General features: G+C 42.2%; 1 protein-coding gene across 1 annotated transcript in view; it reads left to right on the top strand.

The window, feature by feature from the left end:
• Window positions 1-2,145: 2,145 nt before the first annotated feature.
• Window positions 2,146-21,454, top strand: part of LOC109043067 (A disintegrin and metalloproteinase with thrombospondin motifs 9) — a 195,971-nt gene continuing 176,662 nt past the window's right edge. The window contains exons 1-2 of the mRNA XM_072306217.1: window positions 2,146-2,203; window positions 6,878-7,147. Of these exons, the coding sequence (XP_072162318.1) occupies window positions 2,146-2,203; window positions 6,878-7,147 (328 nt within the window). The remainder of the gene's footprint in view (window positions 2,204-6,877; window positions 7,148-21,454) is intronic.

Below are 21,454 nucleotides of genomic sequence, written 5' to 3'. Positions count from 1 at the left end.
ACAGAAGCATAAAAACACAAAATACTTGCAACCTGCAGGCAATCCGGGGCGCGCAGGTGACCTTGAGACTCGGAACATACAAGGTTCCCGCGCGCCGCGTCAACTTTGAAGACTCATAACTCCGCTTTTAATTGTTTCCTCAAGATCATCTTGGGCTTGTTTTAAAGCTTAAACGCTCTACTTTCATTTGAAATTGTTTTTGTTTTAATCCGTGCGAACCGAACAACCGGAAATATCGAAAAACGAAAATTTACGAAAGGGGGACCTTATAAAATGCCCCAAAAGTGGGTCAAATTTTAAAATTTTATTAATTTCATACATATATTCTGAAAGCTCTCATTTTTTTGAAAATTTTGACACCAAGATCATCTTTCTACGACAAACCGTTGAGAAGTTATGTTACTTTAAAGGTTTTGACTTTGACCCCCCCATCCCCCCCTTTTCCCTGGGGGTAAGGCAAAAAATATGACCAGTTTGGAGTGTCTGGGAAGACCCTGTATCATCCCTGAGAAAATCGTGCGATTCCGTGTTTAGGCCGATTTGGCCGTTTTGTTGTAGGGTCCTTTGCCAAGAATAAAAATACTTGAAGAATTAAGAAGGTCATTAGGTCGTTGGAGCTCCAGGGAACTCAAGATGGGGTATGGGCTAAAAAATCAGGGATAAAAACTTCCAAAAACCGCACCCCAAACGATCCTTTCTTTAAAAAGCTTTCACGTAGAGGGCAAACATTAGCCGAGACTGGCGGCCTGTTAAAGCCCCAGGGACTGTACGTACACAGCACAAGTTGGAGCGAGGGGGAGGGATGGACTGGCGGGTCATCTCAACATGAGTATAGGGCTCCAAATATGTAAGGTCGGATTGATGTGGTTCTTAACGGAATTCCGGTCAATTTTAGTGAAGGCAGTGAATGCATTCTCATACACTCCTTCCGACTGCGCCTCTTCTGCTCTTTTACAAGCTAACCGTGGTTTTACTGAAACATTCTAAATCTTTGGCAATTCCTCTTCACGTAGTTAAAACTCATCTTCTCTCCGGAAAGATGAAACTGACCTACTTCAGTCGGATGTGAGACCCCCTCCCCTCCCCCTGACTCATCACCGGTAAATCCCGTAGCTTTCGAAGGGTGAAATACGAGGGTCGTCCAGGAAGTAAGTTTACCTATTCAATACCTGCTAAATCCACACGGGGAAAAAAAAACACATTGGATGTAGAGTCCAGACTCTTGAAAAAATTGACAAGAAAAAATACTCTTGATTCAATCGGATTTTTGCTTGAATCAAAACGAAATCCGCTTAAATTAAGAGGCTTTGTTCTTGATTTAAGCTAGATTCTGATTGAATCAAGAGTACTTTTTCTTGTCGATGTTTTTAAGAGTCTGGACTCTAGATCCAATGTGTTTTTTTTTTCCAGTGCAGATAGATAGGGACAATCTGTAACAAGCGTTCAAAAATCGCAACTTTCAGCTTTCTGACGAGCTGTAGTAACAATTTAAAAGAAGTACAAAACACAATGCGAAATAAGCGAATTCTTCTAAAGTCACCTCCTCGCCGGCCGTGGGGGTCGTCAATTTCACGGAGAGTCATCAGCATCAATTTTATGGCTTGAAATTTATACCGAATATTTCTACTAACAGGAAAGAAAAATCAAGGAAGTGTCCAAGAAATTACGTGGAAAAACAAGAGGAGAAAAACAAGGCTACAAGGCTGAAATACACAATCCCGGCCACCACCATGTAGGGCTCAGGTTCTCATCGTTTTTTTTTTTTAAATTTTTGTTGTATATGTCCGACTGAAAATCACTCAGTTTTGAGTCGGAACATCTAGATTTTTATAAAGTGTGTATTTTAGCCTTGTTACCCGTTTTTCTCCCTTGTTTTTCCACTGTTATCATTGTCTCTGGTTGTATAGGTCTGTTGAAATTTTTTGAATGATCTGAGCCTTATACTTGAATCATGGGATCGAGGGTGATCATATTTTCAAAGTAAAAATCATTTCTTGCAAATTGCATGTAGGGCTCAATAGTGAAGGGATAGAGAACTGCTCGGTTTTTTAAGTGCCTAGCGTTCAAAATTCCTTGGACTCCTCAATTAGTTTTACTAAATTTTTCAGGAGGTTTCCTCGTCTTTCTACTATTAGTATTGCGTATATGAAATCCTACGGAATAGTAGCGAAACGTTATTGTGGAAAAGTGAGTTCACAGTCCGGTATGCTGTTATCCTCTACAAACTTCCGTCCTTTCGTTTTAATCATAGTGTTACTGATCACCATAGGCCGTTATTCCGTTCGTTTTTGCCGATAACGGACCCGCGAATCGCATCATTTGGCGAAGCTGCAACCCACGGAAAATAATAAATAATTAATAGGATACGATTTTTACATATAGAATGAGAAACAACTTAATCAGCCAAAATACTCATAATAAAAGAACAACTTAATTTGGGGAAAAGGCTGCAAATAAAGAAAAAGGAATAAACAAAACCCGGAACATTCCAAAATAATTACAATTTCATTTTCAACCGGGGAAAAAAAAAATTAAAAACAAAAACGAGCCGTCGCTACGCTGATATTGCGGGACCGAGACTGATTACCAGGTAAACAGACTCGGCACAGTGCAGCAAAATCAAAGCACACAAGACAAAGATTACAAAAAAGGATGGAAATTTAATCACCAGCTCCCTCTGGGAGGAAAAACTGGTGATAAGAGGCACAGAGACCATCAGCATCAGCGCGGTAATTACAAAGTTTGTTCCTGCGCTTCAAGATATTCATCATTTCGAGGAGAAGACGCGGAAAATAACGCTTTTCGGAGGCTAAAATTTTAGCCCCCCCCCCCCCCCCCCCCCCCCCTGAAGTCAAAGCGATGCACCTCTGCATCTTGGTGGTGCTTTTATTTATATATACTCCCAAGTAAATTCGACGAGAGTATTCAGAAGAAGGTTCAGTGTGCAATTGCTGAAAATAAGTCAAGATATTAACCACTGCATGAATAGTACGTACTCATTATCAATTTACTTATTTCTGTTTTTTTAATTATACTAAATGTTCAAACTGCATGCAACGCGGACGTGCAAATGCAATGGAAGTAACATTTTGTTCTTAGAAGCGGAAAAAATTGAAGGCGCTCGGGTTTTTTTCATTCACCTATTTCATTTTTTCAAATTTATCTAATACTCAAACCGCCGTGCGTGCAACGCGATTACGCATGAATGCAATGAATAACACAGTTTATTATCACAAGCTGCAAAAAATTGAGGGCGCGCTCCAGTCTTCTCAATAGCTAGGTCTGGATGCAACAGACTATTCAATGTCCGTGTTGCATAGCGAAATATTGCAGGAGCTCTGATTTTCTTAGGAACAACGCATGACTGCGGTTGTTAATTCTCAGGAAGTGTCCAAGTTGCGCTCACAATCGTGTTTTACCGCAAAATCCTCGAAATTCGGATGAGTCGTGTCGCACCGCGTCAAAGATGCCAAATGGTGCAATTTTTCACAAAAAAAGTTTCCATAAAGGCATCACAGATGTCAATCCCGCAAATTACTACCGTCAATAGAGAATTGGCAGGTGTCTGAAATTTGATGAATTTCGTGTTAAAATGGAAACTGCTGAGTGAACTGAACACGAGGACACTCGATCTTGGTTCATGAATTGAACAATTATTGGAGAAGATATGACAAAATGATCTAACCTGCTAAAATTTGTGTGTTTAAATGGGAAATGCCGCCAGATGACGTCACTATATAGGCGGTGCATTTTCTCACTTATAAATCTGTTTTTATACTATTTCCCATATTAGGAACAAATTATACAAAATACTGTGAAATCAGCTCTTTAAGCACTATCAGATGAAGCAATACAAAATTTGCGTGAAAATTCTCCAGACACATGATTGAGCATCGCTACCAAAGTGTTACACGACTCGTCCGAATTTCGAGGATTCGATGGTGAAACATGATTGTGAACGCAACTTAGAAAAACCTTGAGAATTGACAACCGGAGTCACGCGCTGTTCCTAAGAAAATCAGAGCCCCTGCAATTTTTCGCTATGCAATCCGGACACCCCAAGAACACGAATAGTTGCATCCAGACCTAGCTATTGAAAAGGCCAGAGCGCCTTCAATTTTTTGCTGTTTGTGATAATAAAATGTTTCTCATTGCTATCGTGCGTCGTCGTTGCACGAAGATACGGCGGTTTGAGTACTTCATTAATTTGAAAAAAAAAAAACATAAGTGAATTAATTTAAAATAAATTTTTAGGTATTTTCCGAAGGAAATACACTGTTACGTTTTTCTATTCATACAGCAATTACTCGCCGGATCTTATTGGCAGTAACACTTTTTACCTTGTTCTGAACCTCCTCATTTAATTTACTTAGAAATTTGCTCTTATTATATCCTCTCAATTATTTACTTTCTTCCGCATGTGGCAACGTTGCCACAATATAAAAATCTCCAACTTGTCCCTGGCTGTTTCAATGCTTTTTGGAATGGTTTCTGATAAAAATTCTAACCACTAACTCACACATTGCCCGAATGCGAAGTATCTTGGAAGGAAAAATGCAATGCTTTGGCTGGAGGAACAAATTTTCTAACTGTTCCTAACCTATCAGGGTTGAGTATTCCTCGAGTAGCTACTTCTTTTATGCCATTATCGTAATTTCCGACAAATTTCATTGATAATTTTCTTGCTTATCATATTGCTTGGGGCTGTCTTTGCGGGGGGAATCCTTGTATTTACGTCTATTGGATATTTGATCTTTATACGCCCTCCTCCGAGGATGTGCTCTTTGGAGGGCCTGCATCCTCCATGCACGCTGGGCTTGTCGATTTCCTCTGAAATTTTTGCAACGGTGAATGCATAGCTGAAGTGCGCTTCAGCTAGAATTGTATTTACAAATGGGTGGTTTTTCTACGGGGATTAAAAATAAACAAGTGGTACGGAATATAACAAAAGAATATGAACTATGCAAAACGATAATCCGGGTATCGGAACTTGACTGATTTGAAAACGCCTTCAAATGCGGCGTGATACCTCACGCATTCCGGAGAGTTCAAATAGTTGTATCATTGCGCCGTAAGAATGTGACGGAAGAATTAAATGGAAATAGCTTCCATGCACGCTGGGCGTGTCGATTTCCTTTGACATTTTTGCAGCGGTGAATGTAAAGCTGAAGTGCGCTGCAGCTAGAATTGTATTTACAAATGGATGGTTTTTCTACGAGAATTAAAAATAAACAAGTGGCACGGAATATAAAAAAAGAACATGAACCATGCAAAACGATAATCCGGGTATCGGAACTTGGCTGATTTGGAAACGCCTTCAAATGCGGCGTCCTAAAAACATACCTACTCTTGAAAACATTGACAAGAAAAAATACTCTTGATTCAATCAGATTTAAGCTTAAATCAAAAGGAAATCCGCTCAAAGTAAGAGGCTTGGTTCTTGATTCAATCTTAAATCTGATCGAATGAGGAATTTTTTCTTGTCGATGTTTTTAAGAGTCTGGACTCTAGATCCAATGCGTTTTTTTTTCCAGTGCACTTACGGCTTCCCCACATGACTCGTTTTCATATAATTAAGACGAATTTTGCTGTAATATAGCCATTTCAATGATTTCATCTGAAAGAGATCAGACGGATTTTGAAGGAACCTCGATTTCGAAAATTTGACGCTTACTGCTCTCTTCGCTATCACGGCAGTATTCTGTCCCTTATACGGCGCTCCATTGGGTGGCTTCCATAAGGGCGTCTGAAGCCCGAGCCGCCGACGGCTGCCGCTCTTGTAATAAGCCGCTCCGCCCCGCGCGGGTCTTTCTCCGGGCTCCAAGTGCAGTTCAGGTTCACCGCTCAGTCCTCAGTCCGTCTCGTCTCGTTGGCCGACCCGCGTGTCTCTCTCTCCGCCGCTCCCAGCCGGCGTCGCGTCTATAAACTCGTCGCCCAAACCGAATTTCCAAATCCCGCACGTGGCTCAACACAAGTCTCATCCGCCAACCATCCACATTTTTATTCATTTTATTGTGCCAATCGAGTACACAATTCTATTTTTTTCGAATTTTAGGAGTGTAATTTCAATTCACTGCCGGCAGAATATAAAATTTTACACCACCCACAGTGAAAAGTGTCCGATTAAACTGTTCTCAAGAGTCCGGATCCGTCGAAAATTGTCCATCGCTCATGATATCGTGCTCTATTGAGTGAACATTACAAAAGCTATGGTGAATTAGCGAAAGTTTCCGGTATAGCTGCCCTAACTGTGTTTCTCTCAAAACTAAATCGGATCGAATACGTCCGCAAACATTCGCCGCTCGGTCTTATTTTCTTAAAGTTTAACTCTCAGTGTAATAACCGCGATTGTTTTTGAGTCAGAACTGTTTTCGGAGTGGCATGTTTTCGCATGAGCGTTCGTTTCACGCAGGATCACTCGATCAAATTTGAAATTTCCGATGCAGATGCACATGTTTTGATCTCCATAAACATATACAATTTCATGACCTCAGTGTTTCTCCCGGTGACTCCAAAATTTTAGTGTGATTTTTTTTCTTCTTCTTTTATCACTCGTCAAATTTCGGTTCATGTGTTAAGATTTCGTTTCTGAATATGTAGGTATTCCCGGCACGGTAGAACTGGATAACTAGCGCCGAACCTCCCGATGTATCTCGGATCCTAGATCCAGCGGTCAACTGTCAGTTGCAAATGTGAGCGCGGAGTTAGATTACCATCGCACTCATCGTTGACTCAACTTCCACTCGAAGGAAGTATTTTAAAAAAATTGAAGTTCCATTTTTTGTGAGTGCGGTTGGATATTGGTGAACTATATCGGATTCGGGGGATTTTCCGGAGTTTTCCGGGTGAGCTGCCGCGCGTTTCCGGTGCGGGTGAGCGAATTATGCAGGTGAGCTGACGAGGGAACATGGGCTCCGGCCGGAGGCTTCAGAGGCCCTGGGCTTGGCTGCCGTGATCTCGGGCTTCGTGTTCGTGCTGGGCTGCCTCGTCGTCGGCGTGCTGTGGAACTGCGGCTCCCTCGAGGTCCAACTACCCCGATTCAGTTCCGAATCAAACGTTTTCCTCCCTCAGTTTTTTACGCACGGATATTACAATTCTTCGCCGGGTGACGAGCTCACTGCCTACAGCCAGGTCGAAATCAGCAACGGTAAGCGCTCAAAACTAGCCACTACTCTGTATAGATCGTTTTCGATACATCAAATAGGTGAGATTGTATCGATATCGATTGGTTCAACGTGTAAACATAGCCTCAAAAGTCAATCGACTAATCTGAGGAAACGGGGTTATTCTGATAGATTTTTTATTCTGATGAGTACTAAATGGCATCGCAAGGTGAAATAGTTTGGAATTTTCTCATTTTCAGCTTTTCCGACTGAAATCCCGAAAGTTTTGTTTGAGGTTATGTTCTATTGTTTGGAACCTAACGATACATCGAACCACTATCGAAAACACTTTCGACTATTATCTTCAATCGAGATACTGCAGGGTTGCCATAGTCAGGGAATACCGGGAACACCAGGAAATGTCAGGAATTTTTAAAGTCAGGGAAAACCGGGAAGTGTCAGGGAATTTGTGAAAGTCAGTGAAAACCGGGAAATGTCAGGGGAAGTGATGAAAATGTCAGGGAAAAGTTATCAAGTCATCACCTGTATTTGCTTCGTATGGTGGCTTTGACGTTCCAAGCGACAAATTTTGCCTGAAAACTATTTGCCGACTTGTTGTCGTTGGGAATAATTTGATGAGAAAAAAATACGTATCCAAGTGCGTTAATTTTCACTTCTTTTTAGTCTTGTGGTCTATTGGTGTCACTACTCACGGTGCCACCTTTTTCTGCTTGCATTAAAAGAGCTAAATATTGGTTCCCTCAAGAAATTAGGGAGAGATACCATCATTTGGTATATTGTTTAGTTATAATTTAGTCTCACAGAATGCGCCGCTGTGTGCACAACTCAAATTTTTCAGTTCTTCGGAAAATCAATTTTGGGTAAAAAATATCGATTTACAGTTTTCTAAACACTTTCGAGAACACCGGGTCAAAAATTCAATCGAAGGCCGAGCGTTTTGTAAAACTTTAATAGAGCATTTCATACTTCTTTAAGCTACAATGATTTGTGGGTAATTTTTGTCAGAAAAAAGGCATGAAAATTTAAGCGAGGTGCTTTGCCCAGCGTTATTTAATTAAGGGGGGGGGGAGGGGCTCATGTTTACGTTACATAGTGTTTCAAGGGAGCAAATGGAGGGGAACGGAAAAGCGTCGTACGTAATGTGTACAGCGTATATGCCCGTACGTACCTACAACCGAATACGCGCGCAATCAAAATTTAAAGTGCATGATGTAAAGTCAGTCATGTAGACTTACGGCCAAATTTTTCTCTCTTTTTTTTGATCTCCTCTTCCGTCTTACCACCTATGTCAAGCATCTCTAAAGAAATTTTTGACCGCGTCAGGCACTGCTAGGTCTTCCTTTAGGTGCCTTGCGTCTCATGCTGTCTGGTGTTCTGCCGTGCTAAGAAAAAACGCCGTATGAACATTCAGGCGTTGCCAAATTTCCTTTTATAAATCTCGAATTTTCTGGCAAACTTATGAATATTTTCCTTCTAATTTTTCAGAAATTTTTTTCGCAATTTCACCTTAAGTCCTTGAAAATTTCAAGGAAAATTATTCATACCTTTCCTCAAAAATAAACATGAATTGTGGCGTTCTCTCTTGGCATGACATTGTTGCATTTTCTTTTAAACCTCACTAATAGACGTTCGTATATTTTCTGTTTCAGGTAAGCCGAGTCACTTTTTTTTTTTGGTAATTTTTTGCCTCGCATCGAGCCAATGTGTAAGTATACGTATTTCCTTTTTCCTAACCATGCACTAGGAATAAAAGATACTCACGTCCTTACGCAGCAAGGCATTGCTTCGAGCAGTCGCCAGATTTTGCAGCCACCCTCACAACCGTATTTGAAGAGCTTGGTGCAATTTGCGTTTCTTGGTTGCGGTGTTCCCACTGTAATAGAATCGTGTTGTGCAAAAACCGCTAATGTCCATTCTCCCAGTCTTGTGTTCTTTTTTTCTCGTTTCATGGTTGATAGTACTTTTCAGAGTTAAATACAATCGTGAAAGTAGTGTTAATACTTGATTTAGGGTTATCCTCATCCCGAAACAAGTATTGGCATCACTCTCATGATTGTATCAACTCTTGAAAAGTATCATCAACACAAAAAAACTGAAAGCTGAAAATATGGACATCAGCGGTTTTCGCACGACACAGTGCAATTAAAGCAAATGCATGGAATTTGTTAAAACTTTCACCGAATATTTTATGATTTTACAACGCTGAAAACTGAACTTTTCAAAGAATTTGCCCAATAGTTTTCTCTCTAGAGTATAAATTAGCGGTATGAAGATTCTGAAAGTCCACAACCAAGCAATGCCCTTTATGCACCCAACTCCTTATTTATGACGTTCCTTAAAGAACTCATTTCTTTTAGGGAGGCCATTTTGTGTATCATCATGACAAGGTGATAACAAAATAATTTGTTTGGATTTAACAGAATTTGGTTGTAATCTTCATATTTCAGACCCGATGTGGAGGTCTCCCTAGGCCTTCCATATTCACAATGTTAAATTAAAAGAGCCTTCCTGCTTAGGCATCGGAGATTCTGGAAAGTTGGCAACACCGTTTTTCCTCAATTTTAATCCATTAAAAATATCGAATTTAGGCGAGGAAATCTGCCTCACCAAGAATCGATTGTTTTACATACATTTAAATGGAGGAAAATTAGGGGTGGCCAACTTTCAATAATCGCCACTGCCCTGAGGAAGGGGCGGCGATGACCAGGAGCATTATTCCTCTCTGAAACGTATTAAAAGGGATTCTGTGAGAAAATTCCGGTGGATGCTTTCAATTTTGCAGCCACGAGCGCCGAGAGAGACTGGGCGAGTTCGAAATCGAATTCTTAAAAATAGTAGGCGGAAGGTTTTATAGGAAACTATACACTCTGTAACTTCGCACCGTTTCAGTCGGCGACACTCGATAATTATAATTGATGCAGAACTGGCCCGGTGCCAGTCCGGGTTCTCTACGTAAGTGTGTACAGTGTACACATGTCCATGATAAATTATTTGGTGTTGAGGACCGCGTAAAGCTGAAATGTGAATGTATCGAAGTTTCATGTCGCTGTTGCCCGCATTATTTATGTGCTCCCCTCGCTGAAATTTAACTCGGGAGCCTGTGAATAGCAGAGAGGACTCTAGCAGGTTGGCAACGAAAGCATTCCTTCATTTGAACCTGTGCACACCAATTTAATCAGCATTTGTACAAAGTTTACATATTTATTGGAAAGTAAAACCTACCCCATGGCCCAATCTGTGGATACCTCCCCCTAATATCCTGGCCTGGGTATGGTTCTTGGAGCAACGCAATGGAGAAAAACATCTTGGCTTACTGATAGGGATTAAATCTCAGGCTATATTATATAGGGGCGGTTATTGAGCAGTTTTTTCACCCTCATTTTTTTCATCAATGCCATCAATCACGGCGCCATCATTCAAAAAAAGCAAGTCACGAATCTTGACATCAAGAAACATAGACTTTTGTTTCACACGGATTGTTCAGTTTTTTTCGTCAAGTTTAAGATTTTGGAATGGAGATGTTGAAAGAGATTTTAAGTTCTCGCTTTAAATTTATTTTACTTGCCCCTGACGTAGACCGCGAAAAAACTGTCTATGTAGACTGTGTCTGCGAGACGAAGAGGTAAGAATCCCCCCGTACACAAAAATAACAAACGGACGCGAGGATGCTAATGCAGCGGGGGGGGGGGGGGGGGGCACGAAGAGGAGCTCAATTTTTCTTCCTTTTTATCTTTTTAAGAGAACAAACTCCGTCGCCTGGGACTGAGTTTTTTGTCTTCGTGGACAATGAGAAATTTTCCAATTGAACCGCATTTTGAAACTACAATTTCTGGCTCATTTGCAAAAACACTTATGTACACAGGCAAACTAATTGTAAATACGTTGTTTCTAAACTGATTTTTAGTCAGAGATTATAGTTCCTAATTGCAAAATGCAGTCCAAATATGCCGCTAAAAGAATGTGTGCTCCGTCAACCGCATATCTCTTCGAAGTGACGAGGCGTCTCTCTGAAATGGCATGGAACACCGATTGAAACAATCAGAGTGCACGTTGTTTCAATGAGAAATTCCTGTCGCTATATATTTTACAGGCGCTCCTATTGGTCCAATAGGAACTCCTCCCCATTGACTACGATCCTTTTCGAGTGTAGCTTATATTTACAAACCGGGCAACGTAACAGTGTCACTCAGGGGTCCTCGGGGAGGGGGTGGTTCAGAAAAACAATAAACTCGCTAATGACCTCACGATAAAGTGCATCACGCAGGAGCAGGGGACACCGGCACGCTCCTCCCCCTTCCACACAGCCTCTCTCCCTCTTTCCCCCCGAGGGGGGGGGGGGGGACTTTCCTCGGAGGAACTGATTTACGGGCTGCGAAAGTAACCTGACTTCACCGCCCTCCCTCCCGCGAAGGTTAGCGGCCTGACCGCAAACCGCAAATACTGCGGTCGGGCTCGAGACAGGAGGGCGGGAGGGGCGAGTGGTGCTGGGAAAATATCCATAGCTCAGGTGGTCTCGCAGTTTGCGCATAGCTGTCGGTGTAATGGAATGTCGGACACGATTAGTGTGCGTCGAGCAACGCAGCGAAAGCTCCCTCCTCATGGACAGTTTGCAAAGCAGGCTGATGTTCACGAATCAAAATGAGACGTTTCTGGACAGAAAGTCCTGCTTTTTGGTCCAGTTTGGGTGTTAAAAGTTGCCAGACCGAGCCCGCCGCGAGAGGCACTAAAGTACGCGACGCGTGGCCGTGGCGCGTCAACTGCAGGAGCGCTAAAATTTCGTGCAGTTCTTTCCCGCATTTTTAATATTTTAATACTCCCAATACTTTTTAATACTCTTTTTCTTCTGAGTCTCCTCCTTCTGTCGCTTTTCTTACTGTTCCCCTCTTCTTTTTCTTCTTCTCCATTTCCTCCTCCTCCTCCTCCTCCTCCTCCTCCTCCTCCTCCTCTTTACGATCCTCCTCCTTCTCCTCCTCCTCCTCCTCCTCTCGTTCGTACCCCTCTTCCTCCTCATTCTCTCCTTCTATTTCTTTTTCTTCTTCCACACACTCCTGTTTTCCTACTTATTCGCCCCGATCTTCTTCTTCATGTTCGTCTTCTTTTCCCCTCTATTCATTATTCATGGGAGGGGGAGGGATTTGCCATTTGCGTGGGTAGCAATATAGGACTGAATTTTGCAATTCAAAATTAAATGTTTGACACATTTCAGAAACAATGTTTGTACCATTAGATTCAATATGAAGATAGAGACTTTTGCCGGTGACCCAGAAATAATAATTCCCACAATTGCAAAATGTAACCCAATCTTTCCTCGCAACGTGACGGCCGGCGAGCAAGAAAATGCTTTGACTTGGGAAATTTGACAAAACGTGCAAAAAACTCCGGGAATTTTGTGCTAAAATGTGAATTTCAAAGTATTACGATGTGCCCATCGTGACTTTTGTGTAATTTTACCGAGAGAGAGTATTCACTTGGCTGGATCTCTTGCTCGCACCATACTTATTGCTCAAGACGTCGACCATGAGTCATCATTAGGCGAAACTGAGCGTTGACTTCCGAACATAACTTTTGCTCTCTCGGGAAAATGACAATGTGGGGTCTCCATAATACATCGTCTCGGATTGTATCGCCTCCATAGAGCAATGCCTCAAAGACTTTGGCGAAGGTTGGATGATGTCTACGATGATGCGACACTCGTTCGAGGGATTAGGTGCGACGTGTGTCCGTGTGTCGTGCGTGGGAAGTGGCAACGATCTCGAAGAGCCATGGATTAAACTTGAAATCTCCATCATAAACTAGGGAAATGACTCGCGGATCCATAACTGTCCCGACCATTGTCATTGTGCTTTCGTTACAAGGCCCATATCCCCGGAACGTGGGGGCCCTTCCTCACACCGTGTAAAGTCGGCTTCTCGCGGAACAAGTAACTTAACTTCATATCAATCTTTTGGCCAAGAGTTCAACAAGAGTCTTAAACTTTAGAAGAGGCTTTAATACTGACGTCACTACTGGAACGGCGGAATTTCGGCATAACTCTTTCTCAATCTTTTATGCGCATTTGGTGTAAGGAAAGCTGATGCCATTTTACGCGGAAACTCGCAAATTTTTGTCGACAATTTCAGCGTGGGGACATATGGGATCTCCTATAGAGGCGGCAAACGTGTCTGAGTCAGCAGCGGTCGCCTTCCAAGTCTGGGTTCTCAACTTCTCACTGCCAGCGGAAATGCTGATGGCGACAACGTGTCCACTTCAGTTCCATTTCCGCGGAACTGCGGGCCGACTATTCTGCCGTGCTAAGGAAGAACGCCGTATGATAATTCGAAAGTTGCCAAATTTCCTTCGATAAAATGTTTATTTTTGCCGAACGTTATGAACATTTTTCCTTGAAATTTTCAGGAACTTCAGGTGAAATTGCGTACAAAATCATCTGAAAAATTGGAAGGAGAATGTGCACAAGTTTACCAGGAAATTCGTGTTTTATCAAAGGAAATTTGGCAACGCCTGAAGGTTCATACAGCGTTTTTCCTTAGCACGGCACTATTTGAACCGTTATCGAGCTATCTTGAGCGATACAACTCTACATTCGCATTGCTTCAAATCGATTGGGGTCATTTGATTCAGGCGCTGCATGCAACTATTCGAACTCTGCGGATGCCCGTGTTGCATACGCGAAAGATTGAAGGCGTTTCCACTTTCCTTCACCCGATCCGAAACAACAGCCGGGATTAAATGTCACTGACGATGCACGTCTCGAGCAATCCTCCGGAGGGCAAGGATTCAATCGCCCGTATAAATGAATAACAACATACTTTAGTGACGGAAGAATAATCCAAGTATACAATAGTACAGTTGATTGATATTTCGTATTGCTAAGATAGGGATTTGTCGATCAACAATCGACCATTAAAGGGACCATGAAGGAGCGTCGCGACTTCGCAGTGCAGATTTTCATATCTTATAAAAGCCTCTTTTGGCAATCAGAACTAAGACTTCCTGTGTCGTGATAAAGTCTCTACCTTATTTTTGCTGGAAGAAAATATTCCTGTTATAGGGGTTCAGGTTCTTTACAGCTCTGAGAAAATTCGGAAGGCAAGGGGTTTTGCCCAAATTCAATAAATTAGGGAAAGATCAGAGAATTTTGAGATCCAAGAAAACTCGTTCGTGACCGTGTCTTCCGGGAGAAAACAAATAAGCCTTTAGGGCATCATCTCAAAATCGGCGATTTCGAGTTCTCAACGGAAAACGCTCTCCAGAAGCCTGTCACTGGCTACGCGTGGTTTTAGTTTGATTTTTTTTATCACATACATAGGGTACTAGATGCTCCCTTTTTTGTGTGCGTGATGGAATTCTTAGCCTAAATTTAACCTAAAACTTAAAAAATTTTGTCCTGGAACTTCAAGACATTAAACCCCCTTAATTTTTGAGCTTTTAGGGTCAAATTGGCGCCAATATTTCCAGGTTTTCTTACTCTATACAGTGATGCCAATAGCTCAAATTAGAATTTTGGAGGTAATGTCCCTTTCACAAGTTGCATTAGAATTAACCTATCCCATTGTTGCCAACTTTCTAAAATCGCCACTGATGACCCCGGATTTTGTCTACGTCCGGTGCCAATTCGCTTTAATTTTGAGATGAATCTCGGCCCGTTTCTTCCTCGGAAGAGGAGATACCGATGAAACAGTCGACCGCGACATTTCCTAACCTGTAATAAGGTGGAGGTTGCCAGGAGACGTTGACCGCAAAGACCGGTCAGAGAGTCATGTCAGCGGTCATTCGATTCTGAGCAACTAACTGTAGCGTTGCAGCGTTGCACCGCCCGTTCCGTTTCCGGTGAGCGCCACTGATGTCGTTCACTTGGTCGAGACTGATTCGATAATCTGGTGACGACATTTCACGAGGCCTCTTGCCTCGTGATTCCTTGCTCGATTTTGCAACATAGGAACAATACCAAGACCACCTCAGGGCTCGATTTTGCGTTTGGTCCTACTGGAGTCAAGTGGCGTGGCGTGAATGGTCGATTATCGATATTTCTTGATATTCAGCTATGGTAAAGAATCGATTATCAAGGTGTTCTCTCAAGCGGCCTTTTCATCGATCTTTTTCCATGTGTTTGAATGACAGATCCATCGATATATCGCAAAACACGCCACGCCATTGCTGGAGTCGCGTTGCGCTCGAGCTCTCAAAAATGGTGCGACGCAGGCAACAAAATCGAGAGAAGTATCCGGACCGCATCAGTCATTGCCAAATTTAATGGCGAGGTTTGATTATCGACTATCGATATCATCCCGTTTGAAACTATGATAAAGAGTCGATCACTGAGGTGTTCGTTGCGAACGCACTATGATAATCAATCCTTTTCCATAGATTTAGATGGCGGATCAATCGATCTATCGCAGAGCACGACACGCCACCGATCGCAACTCATTGAGATCACTGCTTCTCGGGGAAGGAAGGGCGATCGACAACCCGTAGGCGATCGCTCATTCACAGCCGCGTCGATTAAGAAAGCATTTGCATAGGCCGCACAGATGAACGTTTAAGTCTGGGAGTGCATTCTTGGCCGGCGCACGGCATAGCTTACGAGCCCCAAAGCGTGACATTCGCTCTCGGGGGGACGCACCCCCCCCCCCCCTTCCCCCGACCCTGGGGCCATGGGGTCTGCGGAAGGCAATATTGGCTCGGCTCAACCAGCCGATGTGGCCATAATGATGAGGAAAAAATCCGAGATCACCCTGACGTCGGTTCAATGACTGATCGCGATCGCGTCGATAAGGTTAGGTTCCGCGGAATATTGCCGCGCATACGTCACATTTTTAGACGCGCTTGCAAAGCTATGAGCCCCCCCCCCCCCCCTCACTCCGGAGGGGGTCCAGCCCTGGAGCTGCTGCTCCACCGAAGTTGACATATGGGGCGGAGGCCGTCCATAAATGACGTTAGGCACTTCTTCGCTGCCGTGCTAAGGAAAAACACCGTATGAGCATTCGAGAGTCGCCAAATTTCTTGCGATAAAATGTTTAGTTTTTAGGTAAATTATGAATATTTTTTCTTGAAATTTTCAGACGCTTTAGATCAGATTACAAACAAAATTATCCGCGAAATTGGTAGACAAAGATTCAAAAAAAATTCCTGAAAATAAGGGATTTGCCGGGTGAAATTTGGCAACGCCTACAGGCTCATATGGCATTTTCCCTTAGAAAGGCAGTACGGGGCACCGGTGGATCCAGGAGGTGAAGGGGGGGGGGGGCTGCGGGGCATATATTCCTCAGGCCAAACACAAAGAAAGGAGAAGATAGGGAAAAGATGAGAGGAAAATTTTAAAAAAAATCGCCTTTTACGAGCTTACTGAGGAAACATTTTGCTTAAGTGTAACATTGAATTCTTCGAAACCAACTTATCCCTCTCATCAAGTATTTTTTGAAGTTGTAAAAAATCTCTCCTTTTGTGCACCAAGAAAAAGTATGACCCTGACCACAAAAAAATAACGGGACAGGAAGGACAGGAAAACGAATAAAATAAGAAAATAGCAAATCTAATTAAGAAAAAAAAAAAACAAATTTCGTACACGTTAAGTTCGCTTGAATCGAAGACTATGCACGTTAATTCTACTTTTAAATTCATTTTTCGTCGCTCTTATTTTTTAGAAGAAAATTGCATTTAATTTAAAAAGCGCACCTTTTGTCGACGTTTTATCTAATGAGGAGGCGCACGCAAATTTCAGAGCAATTGCTTCATTTTCAATTCGGACTCTCTCTCTCCCCCTCTTCCTCCCTATCCCTCACTCTACCCCCCCCTTCTCTCTCTCTATCTCTAAGGCGAGTGTAAATATGACTAGAATTCTCATAGCAAAATTTTATCTGGGTACCGTCAAAGCGAGAAATGATGTTGGTTGTGTCTAAGATTAGGCGTGGTTGCAGAAAACCAGAGTCATAGGTCCTTTTATCTCTTGACATTCATCGTTTGAAGGATCACCGTGTTTCGGTCTCTTTGGGTTTACGGCTTTTTAAAAGCACCCGTCTAGACTCAATCGGATTTGAACCGCTGCGGTCCGCACTCGCTCTTCACAAACCTCTAAAATGCACGAGACATAAAATTCGCGACATTGGAGTGTCGTGCTCTGCAACGAATCGATTGATCAGCCATTTCAACCTATGAATAAGAATCGATTGTCAGGGTGTTCGCAACGGTATCCTCAATAATCGATTTTTCACCATAGTTTTATATGAAAAAATATCGATGGTTAATGATTCACGCCTCGCCATAAAATTCGCAAGATGCAACGCGATGGCCAATCCAGCGTTACGATCGCAATAAATGTGATATTCCTCTGGATGGCGTTTAATATCCGGCTGGAATTGTCGGATGGGCCGTCACTTAAATCCACTCGTGCCTTGTGAAACGCAGTTTTCGCGTGCGATGTTGCAACCGCGCAAACGGTTGCAATGGGCCGTGGAATCTGTTTACATTTTGACTGCAGCATGAAGCGCACCGTATTGATTTAGAGTCATTTTCGCCAGGATTTATGGCACTTAAACACCGATCAGCGATAAATACTTAATGTGACCGACTTTGCCTCAAAATTACTCGCGCCGCTCGCATCAAATTGCGCGAATCAAAATTGCTCATCATCACGTCGTGAGAGACGTCGATCGGGCGCGACGGCAGTTATTAAGTATTGTTTCATCAGCTTCACTGCCGTGTTGCATAGGAGAGTGCAGTAAGTGCCAAAATGAAGTGTTGATTTGTCTGAATTAAACATTAAATAACAAAGTAACATTTTGAAAAAGGCAAAAAACATTTTGAATGTAAAAATAGGCGTTGACCATCATCTCTAACACAGCAGTTTTCCTAACAGCACTGTAGAAAGGTGTTTTTTCTCGGTTGAGAGGTAGGATCCTGCAGGTCAGGGTGGGAACAATGACATTCCTCAATTGGACTGCATTTTGCAATTCGGACCTATAAATTTTGGCTCATCTGAAAAAACACTTATGTGCATAGGGAAACTAATGGCACATACGTTGTTTTAAAAGTGGGCCGGAATTTATAGGTCCAAATTGCAAAGTGTAGTCCAATTTAAGCATCTCGTAAGCTGAATAATCGATTCCTGTCATCAAAGCACTCGCTCTCGCTCGAGAATCGATACATTTCCATGGGTTTAAATGGAGAGGAAACGATGTTGCCGACTTGCTATACAATCTCACCTGTTCGATGTATCGAATACTAATCTATTGAGCGCACTCAAGAACTGAGATTATTTTTCGAACAGTATAAAAACGCTTATGCGAGACTTTTTCACTAGCCTCCGAAAAGAAGTGTTTGAAATCCAAAATATACTTTTATGTCGCTGGCTTTTCGTATTTTTAAAACCGGAATTCAGAAGCTCAGGCTTGAGTCGTTTCGACGCGGAGATCGCAGGTCAGGGGGAATCTTGACGCACCGTAAAACTTCCCACGTGGCTTAAGTAATCTATTGTTTCCTCGGATCCCGAATTGGAGGCACGGCTTTGAGAGTGTCGTGCTCGGCAATTTTGGGCTTACGTAAATCGTTGTCAAGTTTCTTAAATAATACCCGAAGACCTCAAATTCACTACTTTTATGTCGCAAAAAAGAATGAACCTTTTTTTGGCATGAAAGGGATCTACTTATGTCGGAATCAGTCGACCGTATATCTTGCAATTCCTCATGTTGGGGAATAAAATATCTCCAAAATCATGTAATTATAATAACTTTTCAACGTCTCTGATTTTTTCACTCTCGACTAGTCAATTTTAATATTCATTTATGAAGGGTTTTTTTTGCGGTTTTTGTTTCTCAACAAAATGCATTTTTCAACCTCAAAGCGAAGTCTGCGAACGCAAAAATTAACCGTTCGATTCGACCAATCGAATGAAATGTTTCACGTTTGTTTGTATACTTTCGAAGTTCACAAAATGGATTGGGATTTTTATGAATAATCAGCTAAAATGTACCTCCAGGTGTGATAGATCCGTTTTTTACCAAAAATGTATAGTGAAATCAGTAATCTAGCAAATCTTGTGCTATACCTCGATGTGTTTTATTTGATTTTACTGTAGATCCACCTTCAAAATCCCATTGGTACGTTCCGAGCAAGGAATGTTTTCTTGAAAGTAAGTCAACGCTGCCGCCACTGAACAGCTGGCGCGCGGTGACGCGAATTCAAAATCTTATAATTTACAACGGCGCTGAGCCCGGGTAATTAAAAAGCTCCACCCGAGTGACCGCCTGTTTCGAAACAAATGTCAAACCTAATCGAGAACCGATTGTTCTGAAAAAAAGAGGGAAAAAATTATAGGTCCATGGCATTAATATCATCCCACACCAAATCGGGCTTCTTGTTGCTTCTTGTTGCCAAGCTGCCTAAAGTTTTAGCCAATTGAATTGGGTCCTGCGAAAAGGACGAATTTTTGAAAACTCATGAGCTGCCAGTAACGATTCTTGAAGGCTGGCAACACTGTTTTCCTCCTTTTAAATGTATGTACCTAAAACAATCGATTCTTGGTGAGGCAGCTTCCCTCACATAAAGTCGATATTTTTAATGGATTTGAATGAAAGAAAATTAGCGTTGCCAGCTTGAAAAATCACCACTTCAAGGGCCATGGTTTCCGTTGTCAGGAAAGTTTTGACCACAGCGGTGGTGCATAAGACGCGTTACTCGTATTGGGCACATTTTTTGTGAAAGCCTTGTCAACACTTACAAAAGTTCACGGAACTTTGCGCGAAAATTAAGTTCCGTAAACCTATCTCTGTATGGACGGACCTTTCATTTTATGAGAAAAGAACGAAAAAATTATGAAAAAGAACGAAAAAATTATGAAAGAATATAAACATGAATGTGGTTTAATGATTTTAATGTCCGCACCGCACCAACCGCACTGTGTTTGGCGCAATGCGTGAAGTATCCCTACAGTCTTGTAGGCGCTATGCGTTTCACGCCGACCGCTGCTGACCACACCGTTTTTGACGCAATGCTTGAAGTATTCATGGAGTCTTGTAGGCGCTAAAATGTGTTTCATGCCGACCGGCGCGCCAAGGGCTTCTCCTTTTCATTTCAAGTCCTCGTCATTACTGCTCTCTGCACCGCGCCACTCCAGGCCAAATTGCGTGTTTGGTTTCTCCCTCAACTAGACTAATGAAAGGCGCTGTCTGTTATATCACTGAAAGACGAGCAAATTACAATTTACTATACTTTAACTCTCAGGAAATGAGAGATTTTTTCGCCTTCTCTCGTTTGTAATTTTTTTCTGAATCGGATTTTTTTTCTTGATACTTACATTTGAAAAATTTACAACATTTACCGCCCCCTAAAGAGCTTGATGCAAAAACGGCTTTTTTCGCCCCCCCTCTGGAAGTTCTTCAGACTTTGTCTATTGATTACTCATACTTGAGCGCTTCTTTTCCCAAATTTTCAGACCCCCAAAAAATTTTGGGGGGGAGCTAGGGGGGGTGGAAGTCAAAACCTGTGAACCTCGATATCTCTTGAACAAAGAAAGATATCGAAGTCCGGTTTGGACGAAAAATCGTCTAAAATTGCATACTTTAAGATTCTAATGGTCAAAATCCCGATATCACATTTTTAAGTTAACATATGTGCTTATTTCCAGTTTTTAGGTCTAGAAAATTTCTTTTAAACGAAAAATTTACAAAGATCTCAATTTTTTATTTGAACCAAAACCAGTTTTTTAAATTGTTCGTCTTTTTCCGCATCCAACGAGTGGTCCATTAAGCTGGGGAACCAAACGGTTCCGGAGTTATGATCGATTGAAGTTTCCGCTCAACGCGCGCCGACCGATTTTCGCGCGCAAAAAAGTCGGATTTGACTGTTATTAGATCAGATTGAATGTTCAAACTGAGCAAAATGCTTTATTAGGGACTCATGAGGGTCGCTGAGTTCAGAAATTACCGATACTTCCAAAAAATTCTCGTTTTTAAAATTGCAGCTTCGGACAGGACCACTGAGCGGCCGGTCGGCGCTCAGTGGGCCTCTAAAATAGCGCTGCGGAGCTGCAATTTTAAAAACGAGAATTTTTTGGAAGTATCGGTAATTTCTGAACTCAGCGACCCCCATGAGTCCCTAATAAAGCATTTTGCTCAGTTTGAACATTCAATCTGATCTAATAACAGTCAAATCCGACTTTTTTGCGCGCGAAAATCGGTCGGCGCGCGTTGAGCGGAAACTTCAATCGATCATAACTCCGGAACCGTTTGGTTCCCCAGCTTAATGGACCACTCGTTGGATGCGGAAAAAGACGAACAATTTAAAAAACTGGTTTTGGTTCAAATAAAAAATTGAGATCTTTGTAAATTTTTCGTTTA

The sequence above is a fragment of the Bemisia tabaci genome, chromosome 1 (assembly GCF_918797505.1).
Source record: "Bemisia tabaci chromosome 1, PGI_BMITA_v3".
Lineage (NCBI taxonomy): Eukaryota > Metazoa > Arthropoda > Insecta > Hemiptera > Aleyrodidae > Bemisia > Bemisia tabaci.
Note: the sequence above shows the minus strand (reverse complement) of the source record. Positions and strands in the feature narration are given on the sequence as shown.